Here is a 19,801-nt window from a genome sequence, read left to right as displayed (position 1 = left end):
AGAAAGACCTAAATGGATGGCAAACACCATATCAGCTCTAAACATGACAGGAACACTGAGCCAGGTGTCAGTGTTAGTGTTTTAGAAACAATAGTCATTTACAATAGTGCTTGTTTTAGTGTGAACATACAGTCAGCTGCAGCAGTGCAGCACAAAACAGCTCATTGTTAAGAGCGGATCTGGGGAATGGAAAGAACGGCGTGAGATTTGAATGTGCCTCTCTCATAGTTCATTTTCCCAGTTTGGTCATGGCAGGTTTATGTCTCCAAATTTTGTGCCTTCGCATTGGATAGAGCTCCAAGGGAAACATATGTCAACTTTGGTCGCACCACTTGTTGCCTGAGAGATGAAATCTGAGGAGACATAAACAGGGAACTGAGAGTCAAAATGCAGAAATGGAGTACGGGATGACGCAAGTCATCTTAGGACACTTTTTATCATATGACCAATGAAAATACCACAAGGGATGGAGAAAATACCAGTGGTATCTGCTGATTTTTCTCATGGAGCTGTAGTTGTTTTTGGCATGAAAATCAATCTGACATTTTGTTATAAATAACTGGTTAAAAGCTGAAAATAGTGTATCATATGATGACAGTAATGGGCCTGCCAAAAACGCTATTCCACTTAAATGGACACACTCAAAAAAAGAGCTACTGGAGACATCCAAATTTAACTGACATTAGAAAAATGTTTATTTAATAATAGCTGTATTTGCCTGCATTATATTTATTATGTTGTAACTGATGCATACTACTAGGCATACTATACTGTGTAGGCTACAAAAAATGAGAGATCTAATTGTGAAAAACAAACAAACAAACAAAATCCTTCACCTCCTTCCTCTAAAATAAAAGCATAGCAAAGTCTATTTAGACCACGCCAGTGTCTTATAGCTTTATAATAATATCAACTAAGAGATTTTTTTTCTTGACTGGGCTGAAATGCCAAAAAACAGAACATGACATATTATGTGATCATGGCCACACCAGGCTGCTCTGGCAGCTAACTTAACTAATGTAAAATATCAATGTAAACAAAGGAAATAATGTGATGATGGTTACATTACATTCTAGTAGCATTTAGTTATTTTCATAATAACTATATTTAATCATTATTAAATTCTGCTCGACTCACCACCATCTTGCTCTTTCCTTCTTTTTTCTTTCGCAGAAGGACAACTCTTCTTCATTTTCATTGATTGACAGTCAGTCATTTGGTTTGTTTAAACAGAATCATAAACACCACTTGCAGTGGGAGTGAGAGGAGTTAGGTGGATCCCCCTTGGGAAGGTCTCTCTGACTTTCACGTCAAACTTTGCGTATTGCCACTGCTGCAGTTTAACGTTTGTTATTCCTCGCCTGGGGCCGACACGGTTACCTGCCTTGCCTGGTGGCATGAGGCGCCTCTGGGTCTTATATTATATTGTGGGATAAATTGATGTACCATGTAAATTGCCTGGCAGGTTTCTATTAAAATTATGTAACAGCACATGTCAGATGTATAAGGTGTAATTAAAAGATCCCAGAAATCTGCAGTTAAAAAACAAAAAACCCTCCTAATTTTATTTTGGCTGTCTCTCGTTTAATATCGTGTTCTTCTGCATGTCTGGGTGGCTGCTATTTGTAGATCGTTCAGATGTCCCATCGGTCCACTTGTACTTATGCATCTGTGATGCACACTGGATTTACACTTTATCAAAATTCTGACTCTTCACCTTGATTTCATTTTGGGGAAGTGGAGGATCTCACGGGGAGGCAAATCTGGTGAGTGGGGCAGGTGCTGATTGTGTTGACGCGGCAAGAAAAGTCCAGCTTTTCATCATGTGCCAGCATCACAGTTTAGTCTGTTTCTGCTAAATATTCTCCTCTAGAGACCTCAGAATGCTACAGTGTTGACAGTCGCACCCACTGGTACAAGTTTACAGTGTACAACCTCATAAATGTAACAAAAAAGAAAAAAAGAGCAAGCTATTGGTCCTGCTCCCAACTTGGCACAATATCTATGGGCTTGGAAACTGTGGACTCTTCTACTGAAAACTGCTGGGTTTTAGCCAAAGACACAGCTCTCATCACCACCAATGATCCTCAGCATGGAAGTTGAGCCAGTTTGAGACATTAATGCTAAAATGCAAAACTATCAGAAAAGGGAAAATCTGCTGAGTATTTTATTTTATTTTATTTAACTGGCAACTTTTTGATTGTACCTTGTAACTGTGTATCATACAATAGCTCCAAATATTTCTAGTTAATTTGCACTAGTGAGAAAAACTAAGAGCAAAAAAAGACTTGAGTGGATGAGCAGTTGAACATACTCACACTGAGGTGACCAAGAATGAATGTAATAACACATTCTAAAGTGTTTGCCTAAAAGTTCATTGTGTGTGTATCTTTAGAACATTGCTTTTGGATGTCCTCCTTTCTGTCTGTTGGACACAATCATCACATAAGAAAATACTGGATTAAGTGCCATGAAGACTGGTACGGTTATTAGTGTCCTCTCAGATAAAATATGCTCATGTTTTTGTATTTAGTGCCGTCATAAGAAAAACAAAATCTATGTCCAGTGCTTCAGTTTATATGTGATTATTACATTCTGATCATGCTGTAAAATCTAATTAGTTCTTAGAACTTAAAAAAATGATGCAAACTCATAACCTCAAAACAACCAAGTAAAGCTTACTTCAGATTACTAAGGTAGGGCAACTTATTTATTGCAAGTACACAGTACTAAGAAGAACTTGATCTTTCTGGGTAAGCAATGCTAATTGTTTACCCACTGATAAACATTTCAACTTCTACTAAATGAAAAAACAATTTGTAGTAACTTAATGTTTTTAATTTTGCTTACACACAAATTATATGCAACTGAATCGCATTATGCTTTATCATCCTTGAACTTTAGGGATTTCTAGTACAACACTGATGAAGTTAAAAATCAGCCCAACTTTTATTTATCAAAGTTAAAAAACAAAGTATATCAGTCAACATAGCAGACACTGTTCTGCTGAACAACAAACAAGTATATTGGCACCATTGTAGCTTGGGTTATTTAATTACATTTTAAAAATTAGCAAATTTAAATTGCATATTTATTTGTTAGGCAACTTTAAACAAAGATTTAATTATTCTGAATCTAAGTTTAGGCTTCCCATAACTTCGCATTGCAAATTACATTCCTGATATAATCATGATAGAATGTTGAAACGATTATTCAGAAAGTGTTCAGAAATCAATTGCAAGTAATATCACTACTACTTGAGAGGCACCTTTGTTGGCAGGTTATGTCATTCTCCACATGTTAACAAGGACTCAGAGCTGATATTAATAAGTGCATTCTCAGAGTGCCACTAGCAAAGCTGTAAGATCTGAAATATCAGCATATTATCTTATCATTTTCCAAAAATGAAGTATTTTATCTTTTAACACATCTACAGAACATTAACTTCTGAGGCCGTTTGTGTAAATGTAAAAACAAAACTCAGATGGCATTGTTGATTAAAGGTTGAACACTGTATATTGGTAGACGGTATCATTTTTGGGAATGTGTTTAAATACTTGCAGAATATTTATTATAAGAGCACACGTGCCCCTCAGAGTTATACATTTCATTATGGATCACTGCAATATAAGTTCAGAGTGCACCCATTAAGTTGGGATAGCACAAGTGCAAATAACAATACATTTTATTTAAAATAAGAACGCAGTATTAGAAAGAGTGATGCATAAACTGTGGAACTAAGACACTGTAACAGTCTGTGACACAGTTATGGTCATCTGTTTTTATTTTCATAAAAATTGCAAATATTTCATAATGTGACTTGCACAGCTGAGTCCAATCATTATAAATCTAAATGAGACAAAATCAGATATTATTTTCCCTGTTTCAGTATGCAAATATGTGCACAAAGTAGCCTTAAAGGAACAAACTAGTGCTGCTAAAAGCCACCTCACTGATTGACTAACTCTCCTCCTGAAGCCATCCCAAAGGATTGCTTATTAATATACACTATGATCATTAACTATTTAATTACTGTAGTTTAATGACTCGTGGCGTAGGCTGTCTGTGTGCTTTCCTGAACTCATTAAGAGTGATATTTTTATTTATTTATTTATTTTTCTGGCTTGTTGGCAGCTCAACAACTCACAGATGGTTGGGTTAAAACCAGAATTTAGCGAACAGTTGTGGCCTACAAAATTTAACAGACGTCTAAAGAAAAATCTAAATCGAATTGGTATGTGATTCACCACAAAAATGTATGAAAACTCTGTGTTGAAGTACTGAAGATTTCTTCAAATTTGAATATAAAGCATTTTGGAACTTGATTTAATGACAAAATGAAATACATAAATAATGACAGGCACGGTCAGATTCTTTTTCAATTTTCTCATTCATAATGTGTTAGAGTAATCTGTATTCTCTTATTGCACACCATGTAAAATGGAGTGACATCACACACTGTAAAAGACACTTTAACAAACTCGCTTTTGAATTTATGACCCAGGAGGAACATACTTTAGAACAGGAATCTAGCCATATTTCATCCAAAAAGTACTTTGATAGAGGATATGCTGTAGAATTCCACTCCTGGCTCTATTAGAAGGAGAAAAAACTAGACGGCCATGCATGTTAAAAGCCTATGTGCCATCAAAGCCCCTTGGGCTACAAAGGGCTCTTTTAGCAAATGGATGGCAACAGCTGCAAACTCTGGGCTGTTCTTAATGTGCACGATGCAGATGTCTGCACTTGAGTCCCACAGTCTGAGACAGATCTGTCTGCCTCTACACTGGGCCTCTCTCATCATATCACTGTAGCTTCATTAAGCACTGAACTCAAAATCAACATCTGCCTGACAGTTTTTGCTCTCCAATTAAAGTAGAAAAAATACCAAAAACTACTGTTATAACCATCAAAGACTCTTATTATATACTGTATGTATCCTTTTATCTGTCTTGTGTTAACTTCACATAAAATGAAGACACACGTTATACTAAAGTAACTCACATATGGAAACTGTAGCTTTGAAAAACGCTTTGAATCTGTCATCTTTGTCTCATAAGGTTAAAAAAATACAGTAAACTACAGCGATGACTGTGAACAGATCGATAAGGTACAAAGAGAACTGTCCCGCTGTAGCCTGGACACTATTTGTGCTTTTTGAAATTGTTAAATATTGTACTAACAAGGTCTATGTTTGTTAAATTTGATTTATTTGTAGTCTTATTTATTTACAGAACAAACGTATCATGTCTTACATTTAAGGCTCACAAGAAAATAATAATAATAATAAAAAAAAAAGTCCAAATAAGCACCGGCATGAGGTGACAAGGATAAATTACTGGTCGAACCGACTGGGAAAAAGCTGCAATTACCAAAATCAATACACAGCGATAAGAAATGTGCTGCAGACATAAACCATATTCAATCAGATAACACACATCTATCCAATCAGTGAACTGGGACAGAACACTTTTGACTATTGAACTCATTTAATGCTGAAAACAAATACAAGTTACTTCACTGGGTCATCACAATTGAACAATAGATTTTTTTTTTTGTATTTGTATCACCCTCAGAAATATACATTCACATGGCTGCATACAGACAATTTCTCTCTTTTGACTTTCTTTTAATAACATTACATCGACACACTGTATGCATTACCCCCAACAGTGAAGCCACTACTGGCATATTAAAAAAATGTACTAGGGGAGCATTATTAGGTGGGACTTTGGAAATAAGCTATGCATCAACATCATCTATCCATCATCGAGTCTCCATGTATGTTTGTGGTCAAAATAGGCATATTTTACATGACAGGGTCCCTACACAGCTGTCCCGAAATAAATCCCAATTATAATCTCAACCTTATGTACATTATTTACAGTGGAATGTTGAAACATACTGAAACATACAAAAAAAGAGAGATTAGGATGGAATGAAATTACAGTCAGTATTACAAAATAGAAACTCATAAAACCCCAACGACATGAAGACAATGTTTACATATACAACTATACAGACTGTTGACCCCAAAATAAAAGACTTTCTCACGCCAACATATCTGACAAGCAAGTGTGGCAGTGGTTACATAACTGATGTTAAATGTCAGATGAAACCTTAAAATTGTGCTTTAAAAGGGGGTGATGTTTGTAAGTACAAGTTGAATTTCTCTTAACTGGACCAGCGTTTCAAATGTTGTGCTCAGAAAATTCAGCGACGTGCAACCAAGTTGCAAAGGTTAGATCTCTTCAGGTGTTCAACTCTCCAGTATTAAGAGGAAAAAGTGCAGAATTAGCTGATTTAAAGATCAAGTGTACACACATTGTTTGTACCTTGCTAAAGCTCCTCTATACCTGCTATAATATTCACTGTAAGCAAGCGACCTGTTATATTTAACAGGTTTGCGGTCTGCATTGTAGTTTAATAATATCCACGATAGTATTCTGGGTATGAATAGCTTGATTGGTGGAGCAGTAACTGTTTAGACTACCCCATGCCTCCTAACTTTGACAGGCACTGAATGCATGAACAAAGGATGCTTTCGATATGTTTGTGTCTATTATGCTGTGATGCAAACTGTGAAGTTCAAAAGTTACAGCAAAGCACTCCACCTGCAGGTGAACAATAAAGTAAAGACTATAAAACTGTATTTTGCTTCAGAATATTGAAAGTAGCAACCCCACTGCTGTCAATGAGCTTCCCCCTCTGAAACCTTCAGTGGCAGACCTTGTACTCACTCCATACTAGATGCACTTAACAGAAAAGAAGTAAGGCTTTAGAAAATAAGGCTGACTAACTAAATTGAGACTAACAGACTTAAAAAAAAAAAACAATTCCCCATACTGTGATGCTGATTTGTTTTGAAAATACAATATAGTTTGAGGTTCATGATTAACATGCTCATCTAAAAACATACAGTAGACAAGCGTGGACTGTAAAACATTCACATCTCGAGCAGAGGGAACTGCTCTCACAGAGATGTTATTTTTTCATTTTTATTATTCTATATATATTTATATATACTTTACACTTTTTTTGTGTTAACTGCAAAATTGTTGCTGGGTACTGCGTACCTAGGAACTCATACCTCTGTCAATACTGACAACACCGACAAAGTGTAGTCTTCTGAGCTGCAAATGAGGATAAGCACACTGGAACTGATAGGAAAAAAATAGCAACATATGCACTTCCACTCCCACACACAAAACATGCATAAAATAAGGCTTAATACAGTATTTATATTGTTCAGAGCCAGTCAGATATGTCGTTTACATTGATAGATTTCCTCCAATGCTTCCATTATAACCAATTTTTCACATTGCGCTTTTTTTTTTTGAAGCAAATACATTTTGCTGATTGTGTAATGAACCTCTGTGCTGAGGAGAGAAACAAGTCATTAGCTATGCTAGCATCCACTGGCACTTGTTAGCGGTGATTTTAAAAACATATATAGATATAGTATATAGAGAGCCTGCAGACAGAGTCATTGATTCCCCATTAGCAGACTGAGATGCCAAAATTAAGGAAGCAACTCTTCATAATTTTAAAATCACCTTAAAATCTCCGGAAAGTCACTTAAAAAGCAAAAGAAAATGAACAAAAGCATCATGAAAGCAGCAGGTGACTTCAGAAGGGCCACCATATTTTAAATTCCCTTTACTTGTTAGCATGTTTTCTCTTCAGACTGAAATGAAAACATCAGTTTCTCCTATTTGTGTCCTTTGTGTCCATGGATGACTCCTCATAGAAAATGCTGTTGATGTAAGCCAACTATTCAGTAAAGTCACAATTATAAAGAGAGACAGAGTCGTTACAGGAAAACTCCTCAGACACTTTTGACTGACATCCATTTGAAAAGAAAAAAAAGAGGGTCAGGAAAAAAAAATATAATTGTGACAGCTAAATGCAAAAGACAGACATTTCATTACAGTGGTAAGATTTGTGTACACAAGTCAAACTGTTCAAGTCAAATGACAATCATGACATTTCAGAGCATTTTTGAAGATTTCCCTGTGAAACTCACCAAATGTCTTTTGGACATGACTGTGATGCACCACTGAAAAGTAGAAATTATGTTGTATGATACAATTGCAGCCCTTCTCTCTTCGGCTATACTGCTTCAACAATAAGGGCACTAACGCTTGAAATTAATAAAAAAAAAAATAGAGCATACTGGATATTTATATGTTACTGCCATGTCCATATGGCTCAGTAGACTGACTTCCTCTCGGTAAAGAAACAAGTCGAGCACATAAACACAAGGGGTCAAGAAATGCTAGCCACACCTTTGGAAAACAGCATTAACATATGTGTTTTAATGCTGTGAATATATAAAAATTAGTAACGCTAACCCCACTGAGAAACGGTATGTATCCCATTTCCCCCCCCCCCCCAATTTCTCTGAAACATTTGACCACAAAACTACACACACGTAGAACTCCACCTGTAATTATGTTAGACACTTAACTCTCAGTTCTCTGGTCACTTAAAAAAATCATACAAAAAGACATTTATAAAAACAATAACAAAACTGCAATGCTAATGTAAAAAGAAAAAGAAAACAAACTGAACATCCAGTGTAGGACTTTCACAAATGTGCTCAGCAAAACCTCAACCTGCTGTCTCTTTTTATACATTTAACACATTTATAATATGAAAAAATACACGAAATGAAGAATACACCAGGATTAATCGACCAATCACCACACCGACCTTGTATGTCAGCAACAGTGTGTCCATCTACATACCTTAGTTTGTACACTTTGCCCATTCACCTGATGGTACTGATACCAATGCTGAGAAGTGGATGTTGCTAGCACTTTAAATAGACACTTGATTTTCTAGTTGAGATTAGTTGGATGGGGTCAGATGTGAAAGGGGGCGGGATATTAGGGTGACCAAAAGAGGGACTATGATAGTGCTGTTTGATAAATGGGAGGGTGGGGGTCGTGATGGAGGTGAAGGGTGAGGTGGAATGGAGGTGGGGGACAAAGGGTTGTTTGGTTTGGTTGTTGCATGCCACTACACATACCATTCTTTCTTAGAAATGACAGAACCATCGGTTTGAGAGATCATATCATCGGCTATTTCAGATTCAGGCTCATACTGGAAAGCCAGAGTCCGCTCATCGTAATCTCGGCTCTCTCCTTCATCCACAGTGAAATAGGGCCTCTTCAGGTCTGATTCAGCATCGAAATCACGGTCACCTGCCTCAAACCCTCCAGTGGTACCAATCTGGGCGGGTTTCTTCTCTTCGTCCGAGTCGTCCGGGTACTGCAAGTTCTTAGGGATGGGGGGGTGGGTAGGCAGCCCACCAGCCTTGCTGTACCCATTTCCGAACACATGTTTCTTGGTGCTGTAGTCTCCCTTGAAGGTGCGCTGGCGGCGGCGGAGGAATATGAAGAGCAGTATGGCCGCCAGACCCAAGAGGGCAACACCCCCCACAGCACCCCCGATGGCGACACCTGCATTGTGTTGCTCCTGTGGGACATGTGTGGTGCCACCGTAGGTGGGGACAGGAATTTCTGGGTAGGAAAACACAGATGGAAGGGAGTGTGTCAGTGCTCTGGTGGGAAGAGGTGCGTTTGTGCAGGTGCAGATTTTTTTTTTTATTTTTTAGGAAAGATGGAGTAAGGGAGACAAGGACGGAAAAGCAAAGGGGAAAGGGAAGGACCCCTGGCCCCACGACAACACCCCCTCCCAGCCCAACAGTAGTCTTTAGTGACATATCGTAAGCTACAGCCACATGCAGTTTTAGACGCGGAAATAATGAAATAAACAGCCAGTCCACCACACAACACCATCAAAGAGTAAAATGACTGAAGACATTAAAGTAAATGAAGCTTTGTCAGCATGCATTAACCATCATTTCTTCTCTGATTAGAAGGCGGAGGAAAATTAAACAATTTAATAGGCAAACAGTGAAGGAATTACAACCCCATTTCCAGAGAAGCTGGGATGCTGTGTAAAATGAAAAGAGAATGAAATGATTTGCAAGTGATTTAAAGCCTATATTCAATTGAAAGTGGTACAAATACAACATTTCAAATGTTGAAAATGTCTGCTCATTTTTAAGAATCTTATTCTTTGAGTTAAACAGCAGAAAGGCAACCAGGGTGGAGCAGTACATAGTCTAAAATGCGGCATTGTGATAGCTAGGTGGTCCTACATGCACTACTTCTTTTTTTCCTTTTGTCTTTTTAAGACATGTCTCTGTAAGGAGTCTACTGGCTTATCTGCTGTCCAGACCTGTCCCCAGCACATTGGTATTGTACTGTTCCTGATGAACATAGGCATTGTGCTACTTGCAAATCATTCTGTTTTTATTCTCACTTTAAACACCATCCTAACATCTTGGAGATGGGTTTATAATTGATATGGCTTTTCAGTTAACAAGTTTTACTTACAAGTCAAAGTAAACATATTCAACGATATACTGCAGTACAGTCCAGCATAAATAATTAAAACAAGACATTTTGATCACCAGCATCGTGGTAATGAAATGAAAGAGCACTGCCAGAGATGATTATCAGCAGCCAAGCATACACAGCCATGATGCACTTAGAGAGCTGATAAACACGAAGCTCTTCCATTCAAGCAGAGGAGCACACGGCAAAAAATAGCATATGCCTCCATGAAAAATATATATTATTGACTACAGAGAGAGGAGAAAAGAGAGAAAATCATCATAAGCCTCGGTGTTCTCCAATCTAGAACAGAGCGTATATGAGTAATGGCCTGTGAGAGATAATGACAAAGATGCTAGAGTATGAAGGCTGGGATTTCACCTTGCAAAAGCCAAAGGAATATGTTGACTCTATACTGACATTCAAAATTCAAATTCCCAACTGTCATGTCCATAGCATCACTAAAATGAGGCGCTATGTTCAGTCCACCATTTAGAGAGCGCACAGCGTACATACAGGAAAAAAAACACACAAAACAAAAGGACTACTTTTGAGTCAAATGTGGGTGCTGCATACAGTAAAAGTAACATGAAAGTGCTGTCCCTTATGTGTACATCTTCACTTGAAACTACAAACTGTGCAAAGCTCCTTAGAGCACACAGACAAGAGAGACTTTTTATCTGAAATGTGATCAAAGCCTTGAGGCGCACAGGTAGTGCTTAGGTAAACCGGCAGAGCAGAAGCACATTTAACTTCAATGGTGAACACTGAATCCTCAACAGAAAGGTAGGGGGATACAACACAGTTACACCATCTACTAAACAAATGGTGTGGGAAAGGCCTGGAAAAAGGGAATACGAGACTGTGAGAAACAAAGGAAGGAGCTTCCTGTTCACACGGAGCAAACCAGAGACTTGTATGTAAAGTCTAAAAAAAGGCAGGGAAAAGCAATATAGGTGAAATACATGCTGCTTTTTCATTTCCTTCTGATACTGTCTTTCCAGTCTTACTGCTTAATTACACGCCCATTAGGCACATGATAATGTAACACACACTGATAACACTAAATATGTTAGCTGTATTCGAAAAGAAAAAGGATGCGTTTCTTATTTTATGACATTTTTACGACTGAATTTCAGCTGTAGTCTGTACAACATGCACACAAATGATTTATGGTGATTATTAAAGGTTTTAAAGGCAACAACCGAGAGCAGAATTGTATCTGTGTTGATCTAACAGGGGTGGGGAAAATATGCATGGGCAAAGTGTCTTTCTGAAATTTGAAGCTCATTTACAAGTAATGGGTCATAATTGAACAAAAATGAAGGTTTACGTTGAGCAATCCTAAATGTTCCTTGGAGATAAATTATCCCCACGCGTAATCAGTAAGTCGGATAGAGGTGAATCAGAACACCACTGCAATAACAGCAAATCTAAGCCATCCTCATCAAGCAACACAAAAAAGACAAATTTCCCACTTAAGCAGAAAATCTTTTTCAAATTATTGCCCTTAACGGGTGAATCAAAGCCATTACACATGGTGAGAAATGCTCTTTACTGGAAATGATGAATCTCAAACCTAATTCAAGTATAAAATGATGGTAGTGAGCGAAGTTAGGAAGCTACTAAAGCCTTCCGCTCTGCTTTAATTACAATGGCACTTTATCAGTCTATAGACGAGACCTCCCAAACACGGTCGCTCTCCGTAGCCGCTCTTCATCTGGACCTTTTCTCCAAGGGCCGACAGCAAAGCTCTCCAATTTCTATAGCCGTGCCGGGCACAGTCTCAAATATCAGCTCAGGTTTTAATCTGACCACCTAATGGGATTATTCAGACACAGGCCTTCATTACACACATCAATGAGAGAGCAGAGCCAGGTCACCCCTGCTAGAGAACACATCCTCCCACCAAGTCCAAAGACGGGTGAAAATCCAGAGGATTGAAGGGGCAAAGAGAAAAGGAAAAATATTCTCCAGTAATCCTCTCCTCTACCCTTCACTGCCCTCGTCTGTAACTAGGATCTGTTTTGCTCTCATCAGTCCCCTTATTCAATCTTAATTAGGGAGATTATTGTACTGCATTTCAAAGGTTGCCAAGACTCCATATTTACCATCATTTAAAGAGGTGAAAAACATAAGGACAGAGCATTTAAATTGCAGAATAGCAGCAGTGAAAGATGGCGCAGTGAACCTTCAAAGGTGATCCCTGCCATCTTCATTCCTATAAAGCATCAAGGGAAGCTACCTCTTGACACTCGTATTTGCTGAATGTGAATGTCAACACTAATAACTGTACAAGTGTTCATTTAAAAAAAAAAAAGCACAGATATGAAAGAGGTTGTAAACCTCCAGGTATTTTTTGTGGGTTTTAGGCTGGTGTATCCAGCCTGGAGGAAGCTTTGCAAGCTGCTGTACCAAAAACAACAAATGGCGTTTTCGAAAGGAGGTATTAAGTTGTTTTACTGGAGCGGCAATGGAAGGAGGACTACTGATGTTTTTAGATAGCTTCAGCTCTGTGTTTGGGGCACTTTAAGAGAGAGAGAGGAACTCAGAAAGACCAGAAATTGCTCATCAGATCAGTGAGTGCAGTACAGGAACACTGCTTCTATTTTGCAACTTAAAACGCCGTGTTGGCAAAGAGGACTGTCTGCTCTCACCGTGTTACCCAGCGCATTTCCTCTCTGTGCTTATCCCTCTGTAAAATCACACCACCAGCCGTGTGCATACGTGAACATATCTCCAGCACAGCAGCTTTGTCTAGTTCACGGACTCTGTGAATTTATGTTAAATTAGAGCAGCTAGGGTGCAAGCTAATCACCTTATATAATCAAAAAATAAATGAAATGAATGGCTGGGTTATGTAGGTGTTTGACAGCACAGAAAAATGAGGAGGCGTTTCACTAGCACGCCTTCGCTGCCGGCATTACCTGCCAATGGACAGATAAAAAAGATCTCAGCAGCACAACAATGGCCCTGATACTGTTCCATGCTGTAAAAGGCAATGTCTATTAACACCCGTGAGGAAAAATGCAGATAGTGGGGGAACTTTTAGTTGCAACGAATAAAATGTAGTATTGAGATTAATAGGTGGAAGGATGTGCTGTGAAAGACTATAATTCAATCCAGAGGCATGACAGATTTATACAGGGGGAAAAAAATAACAGGAAATCTTACAGCTACTCAAACAACAATGCCATTTCGTATTGGGTTATTCATACCACTCTGAACCCTCACATCTGACATGATCAAGTGGATGATTTACTACCTCAAAATATCCAAGTGACACAATATGTTTTCTTCACAACGCAATGAGTGCTTCTCATCTGAGTCATTTGTGCAAAACACAAGTGAGACTTAAGAAAAAAAAATGAATAAATGCTGTGTATATATAATATACATGCATATATATTTTGTAATAAAAATGATTTGTGGCTTCAGAAAACAACATATATTCTGAGCAGGGGTTTGCATTTCAATGTAGAAGCGGCAGATGCTCAGAGATAGTGCAGGAAATGATTGTAGAAAGCAGAGGGGGCTTTAAAGTGAGAGAAACAGTTTCACAACTCCGTCCTGCAGATACTGTTACTGGGTGTGCTCCAGTCATGTCTGCACATGAAAAAAAAGGAGGAGAGACAGGTAAAAACATTCCTGAGACTTAGCGCAATCACTTGGACAAGGTTATGAAAGAAGCTGGGAAAATGAGAGAGGATTTTCAAAGAGTGGCGCTGGGAGTGGTGTTTTAATATGACTAAATGAGGAACAAGCAGCTGACAACAAAAGATGAAAAGAACATAGAGGGCTACTCTAAGAAGTTGAGGAGTGGCAACAAGGAAAAAGATTGAGCAAACGCCTTAAGAGGTTGGGGAGTGACAACACAAAATAAAGAATGGCATAATGAGCGAGTGAGTGAGTGAGTGAGTGAGGAAGGGCACAATCAGAGAAGACACATTAATTCACTGATTTAACAGATCCTCATTACCTCCCTTGTCTGAATTTGCCAGTGGTTTTGAAGTCATGGAAATGTAATGCTGCCACGACGAATAAAAGCTCATCACTGACAGGAATTTAACATGCTGCTTTGAGAGTTGCGGCTGGGGCAAATCTCTTTTTCAGCCTATCAGATATTCCCTCCCAATAGCTGCCATTTCTTCCCATTTGTCACTATAGATTGTTTTTGCTTCCACTGACTTCGGAGACACAAGCTCACCTCACTTGTGCCATTAAAAGCTTCCCACAAATTCAAATCCAATTCCCTGTCATAAAACCAGTGGGTTAGAAGGATGGGATATGCTGGAGGAGACAATGCTGTGAAACTACTGGAATCAAAACACGGGTGACATCATCTGTAGCCTGAACGTGTGAACATGCAGCAACTTGCAGGACCATCGAGTCAGAAAAACAGCGACTGTTTCTTGTTTTCATCTCCTCTCGGCAGAAACAGCGTGTCATCTCTGACTGAGACCAAGAATTCACACCACCGACTCTCTGCTTTCATATATGGTTATTTGTAGTTGAAATAAACAAAGCCGCCATTGTTATGACTATTATAACAGTAATCCGACATGAAGGTCGCATTTGAAAGTACAGGAAAATACTGGCGCTCCAGAACATTTCAGAAAGCAAGCTGGTCCTCTTGCAAGTATAATATCCGTCATTTTTCGCTACGGGGCAATAATCATTTTTAATGCACCCTTAATGAGCAATGAATATTTACACCAGCATCTAAATGCCAATGCAACTCTTTTAAAAAATCATGTTTACGCAGGTAACATTATTAATGCATTTGCATCTGCGGCTGCAGTGCTTAGTCAAAGTGATGTGCAGTTGAGTTATTGGGTCAGCAGACATGCAGCAAACAAATCTGCATGTTAGCACGTATTAAGTCAGCAAGAGGTCAGCGAGCTGTTTGTTTACCACACCATCCTACCCTGTGCTTTTTCTCTGCCCCCCCCCCCCCCCCCCCCCCCCCCCCCCCCCCCCCCTTTATTTTCTCTCCCTGTTGTTATTTTTGAGCGTAATGAGTGAATCACCACAAAGCATCACCAACAGCAGCAGCAGCTTCGGAGCCAGTGGTCAGACCCCGGGACAGCGTCTGACCTACTTCATCAGGCTCTCAGGGAGGCGTGACAGATCCAACACCACACGGGTGGACAGGGAGGAGGGGGACAGAGGAGGTGAGCTGGGCCGAAGGGGCTCAGCCAATCCCCCTGCTCCATCTGTCTGCCACATCCCTCTCCTCTGCATATCCTCCGGAGAGCAGAAACAGCAAGCCATGCAGAAACAAATGTTAAGATAAATCACTACGATCTCAGCTGCTCTGCTCTCACATGCTCTCCCCTGGTGACATTTGCATTTCACATCTCCAGCCGGGTTATCTCTTCTTCTCCAAATATAAAAAAAAGACTCTTTTTACACAGTGAGCACTTCCCTCCTCCATTTTATGCAAAATGAGCTGCAGCCACAATATCTTCCCCCTCGGTGCTTTCCCCTGGCACAGCACAACACAGAAGAGACTTTATGGGGCGGCCTATGCTGTGCAAGCGAGGGAACGGGCCATGCTAATGTCTCATTTGGATAATGAGGTGTGATCTTGGCAGGATCTGAGCAAAGAGCAACTCCCCCTCCCCGTAGTGAGAACGTGGGGGCTAGAAGTCACTCTGTCAGCCTGCACACCAAAACCCTTGTAGGTTTGCAGAAGCAGGAAGTTCAAGGGTGATAACAAGCTAGCAAAGGGAGCAGAAGACCAAGATCCTGAAAATGCTCCCTTAACCTGCATCTGCTTGAAGTGACAGTGTAATAATATACAGGATATACACATGTGGCCTTTGAATCTATGAATAATGCAGGCGGCGATGTGAGAAGCGCAATGTGCTATAGCGCACAGATTGAGACAGACTCCACCATGACAGGCGAAGACAAACAAATTTCACATAGCTAGAGGAGCCTTTGCAAAGCTGACATCATAATGTCTCTTGTCTTTGTCAGAGAAAAGAAAGAGACAAATGGCTGCACGCAGCGGCACTGCTGTTAGATGTCAGTAATATATGGTGCATTACTTGTTTTATTCAAGGATGTTCTTGCCGTAGTCTCGCAAGTTTTATTACACCGACCGATCGCCGCATTATCACATTGAGAAAACCAACAGATCCTGCAGCGATGGACTGACCGCCATGTCTGTTTCACAGCTGATAAAAATAAACTACATTATCTACTGGAATTTAATGTTATGCGGAGGACCGTAAAGTATTTTAAATAATACACATGAAGGCTGAAATCTTCCCAAAGTCACTGAAGGGAGTTTAAGATTATTTTTGGTATATTTTGTTACAAAGACTCTTTCAGTAATGGAAACTGGAATATAATAGTGAAGAATCAATAAAGTTTTAGTAGACTTTTAATCCAATAGGAGTGATTAAAAATTTTAAATCTTTTTCTTTCTTTCTTTTCTTGTTTTTTAAATCCGGATGTTAAATCCTGAGCTGCTAATTTCCTATGCGGAAAAAAAAATTTGAGAGATCAAATTTTAGAAAAAATATCTTGCAAAAATCTAGACTAGTGAAGTTAAGTAAATTTTTAAGGGTGTGTTTCACAACCAGTTCAAGTCGTGATAATATTTAAGGCAATTAAAAGATCTAATGTCAGCTCAGATAGCATCTTCTTGTCAGTAAGTTAAATTTATGCTGAGGAAGCTCCCTGTGCTATTTCCCACTACCCGCTGCTGCTTTCCTGCCAACCTGGCGGGTAAGCATTCACAATCATTATATAGGCATACTGAATTCTCCTGACAATAACCTCATTTGCTTCCGGTGAAGAAATAATGTAAATAAAAATCCACATAGGCCTTTTTTTTCTTAAATCAATGTCACCTTCTCTCACTATCACTGTGTGTTACTGTCTTTGCACATTATAGTGTTGTAGGACTAGAAGGAAAGAAGAAGTGACAACCAGTGAACACTAGAAGTTGACACAGGCTGTTACATAAAGTCCTGTAAACAGTTTCATGCCCTCTCTTCCTCTTTCACGTCCCCGATGCTGTCTGGCTGGAAATAAATTTTAAAAATCAGACAGATGAACTCAAATTTCTCCTTCAGTGTCATGAATGCATTACCTATACATCTCTAACTATATATATATTTTTTATTCAAATAATTTTGGCACATGACTAGGATTTCTCCCCCACCTCTTCTTTCTAAACTTCATTTTCTCACATGGCAGCCAACTATTGCGTGTTCAGGGAAGCGTGAACAGATGTTGGCACCGGTTGACTGTGCTTACAGAAGGATCCATCCTCACGCTTTCTTGCTAAATTGATGAGAACGCTCTCACTCCATCCAGTTTAACCCAACTGGTAAAGCCCTGTGGCAAAGCTGACTGCACCTCTGCTCTCTAAAGCAGCTCTCTGCCACAGCTCTGACAAAGGAGGATGAAAGTTAGCGCTGCTAAGCTGTAAGGGGAATCATCCAAAGGTTCACATACTAGCTGACCCCTAGCTGATCTGATATCATCATTCATAGCTGATCCTGCTAATATGGCTGGAATAATGCAACGTCTTTGACTCACTCTGGCCCCTATCTCTCAAAGACGAGTGCTGGTGTGTGGGTGAGTCAAGGTTAAAACGAGTAAACAAATGCACTTCCCCCTCACTGAAGCTAATTTTCCCACATGTCACAAAACTGTGCGCTGCCAAGAATAAAACCACACATATCCTTTCTCAGGGGTGATAATGACATAATTGTAAGGCCATCCTCGCAAAACAGCCATTCATCAGAACTTATTAAGCACTAGGAAGAAATTTAAGATGGCAGCATTGATTTGTTCCGAGCACAAAAACAGAGTCTGATGGTGGAAAAGCTGATTATCTTAATGAAAGACTGATTCTGTCTCTCTTAAGTTGGGGAGGATCTTTGAGGTTTAACCGCATTATTCCTGTGGCTTTCTCAGCTGCAATATTTTACAGGGGTGACTGCTTGAGTGACATTCCTATTAGACAGTTAAAGGCTGCTGAGAAGGATTCATCAAAAATAACTTACATTGTGAGGCTGTTTAATTGTCTCTATTTTTTAACACGGCCTCTGATACCCGTTGGTAATTAGCTGATTAATCAGATCTGACGACTTGTCAACTTTCTCTCAGGAGATTTCTGAACTGCATGTAAATGAGTGAGGTATTTGCTAAGAAGAGGCCCATTACATGAAACTCATCTCCCTTGCTATAGATCCCTCCCCCTCCCTCTCTTCCTTTTCCCCTAGACTTCCTTTCCACCTCTTTTTCTGAGAGCGAGGATTGATTAAAACAGGAGAGTGCTTCATTAGATTCTGACAAGTGACACCATTTCTCCAGAACACATGTCCTTGGAGAGAGCCATTTTAGCCCATGTGACTCGACCATAGTCGATGCCATCTCCGCAGCAAACACTATCTCAGAACTAATTGAAACAAGGTGCTCTGTGGCCCTGCTATCTGCCTAGGTGACAGTTATGCAGCTTCCACCAATCTGTCCATGAAAACTGATTAGTTTGATTAAAACACACTTTCTTAAAATCCCCCACGTGTGCTGCATTCCACTGTGGGAAAATAGCTTTTCTGCTATACAAATGAGACGTCATGGACGTTTTATCTTCCTGACATCAAGCAAGGCTGTCGCCACAGCAGGTGAACATTATGGTGGCAATCTATAAGTGAACTTGAAAACAAAAAAGGATTACTACCAAACGTATGCATATGGATAAATCTTTCTATGGACAAAATTATGTATAATAGTGACAAGATTGCTTGGGTGTCATATTTGTCAATGATAGAGTTTAATAAAGGATAAAAAGACCAGGAACAATGATGATTTATTGACTCTAGTAACACAAAACTCTCCTGGGAGTCTCCATGTTCAAAGACCATTAAAATGGGCTTTTAACAAGGGAAATAAATTATTATTTTGTGTTTTCAATGGTCAAAAAAATCTGGCAGCTCTAGCAGCTATATGAGGTTCTGAACAAATGTGCCGAAGCTATTGGTTTGGTCCTTTTCAGCACAGTACACTTAGCTAGGATTACTGAGGCCTAATGGTGCAGCCAAGAACAGCAGCCAGCAGTGGGCTCTCTCACCTGCTATGTCTCAGCCAGACCTCTCTGAAGTTGCAAAGCACAAAGATGCTTTTTGAAGTTAATGAAGCATCAGCACACTTCTTACACCAGCGCCACTGGGTCATTATGCACTGCCAATGTCAAGGCAGCAAAGAGCACTTCAGAAAAGTCAATAGGAAATGTTGTGAACACCCTGAAGTTCCCATGTAAAGGTCTTTTCAGTCATGTCAGCCGTGCAGATCTGCAGTCACACAAATGTCTCCTGAACCGAAAGTTTAGAGTTTCTGGTGACAAGTACACACTAAGATGGGAATGC

The 19,801-nt window shown here is 39.5% G+C and overlaps 1 protein-coding gene across 11 annotated transcripts in view; it reads right to left on the bottom strand.

Annotated features, from left to right (window-relative positions):
- Positions 1-19,801, bottom strand: part of nectin1b (nectin cell adhesion molecule 1b) — a 152,063-nt gene that overhangs the window by 72,910 nt on the left and 59,352 nt on the right. The window contains exon 6 of one of the 11 annotated variants that reach the window (XM_063492396.1): positions 5,192-9,527. The exons of the other annotated variants lie outside the window; for them this stretch is intronic. Within the exon in view, the coding sequence (XP_063348466.1) occupies positions 9,025-9,527 (503 nt within the window). The 3' untranslated portion in view covers positions 5,192-9,024. Of the gene's footprint in view, positions 1-5,191; positions 9,528-19,801 lie in introns of those variants that run through there. 11 annotated transcript variants of the gene reach the window in all.

Source organism: Pelmatolapia mariae, linkage group LG14, assembly GCF_036321145.2.
Source record: "Pelmatolapia mariae isolate MD_Pm_ZW linkage group LG14, Pm_UMD_F_2, whole genome shotgun sequence".
NCBI lineage: Eukaryota > Metazoa > Chordata > Actinopteri > Cichliformes > Cichlidae > Pelmatolapia > Pelmatolapia mariae.
Note: the sequence above shows the minus strand (reverse complement) of the source record. Positions and strands in the feature narration are given on the sequence as shown.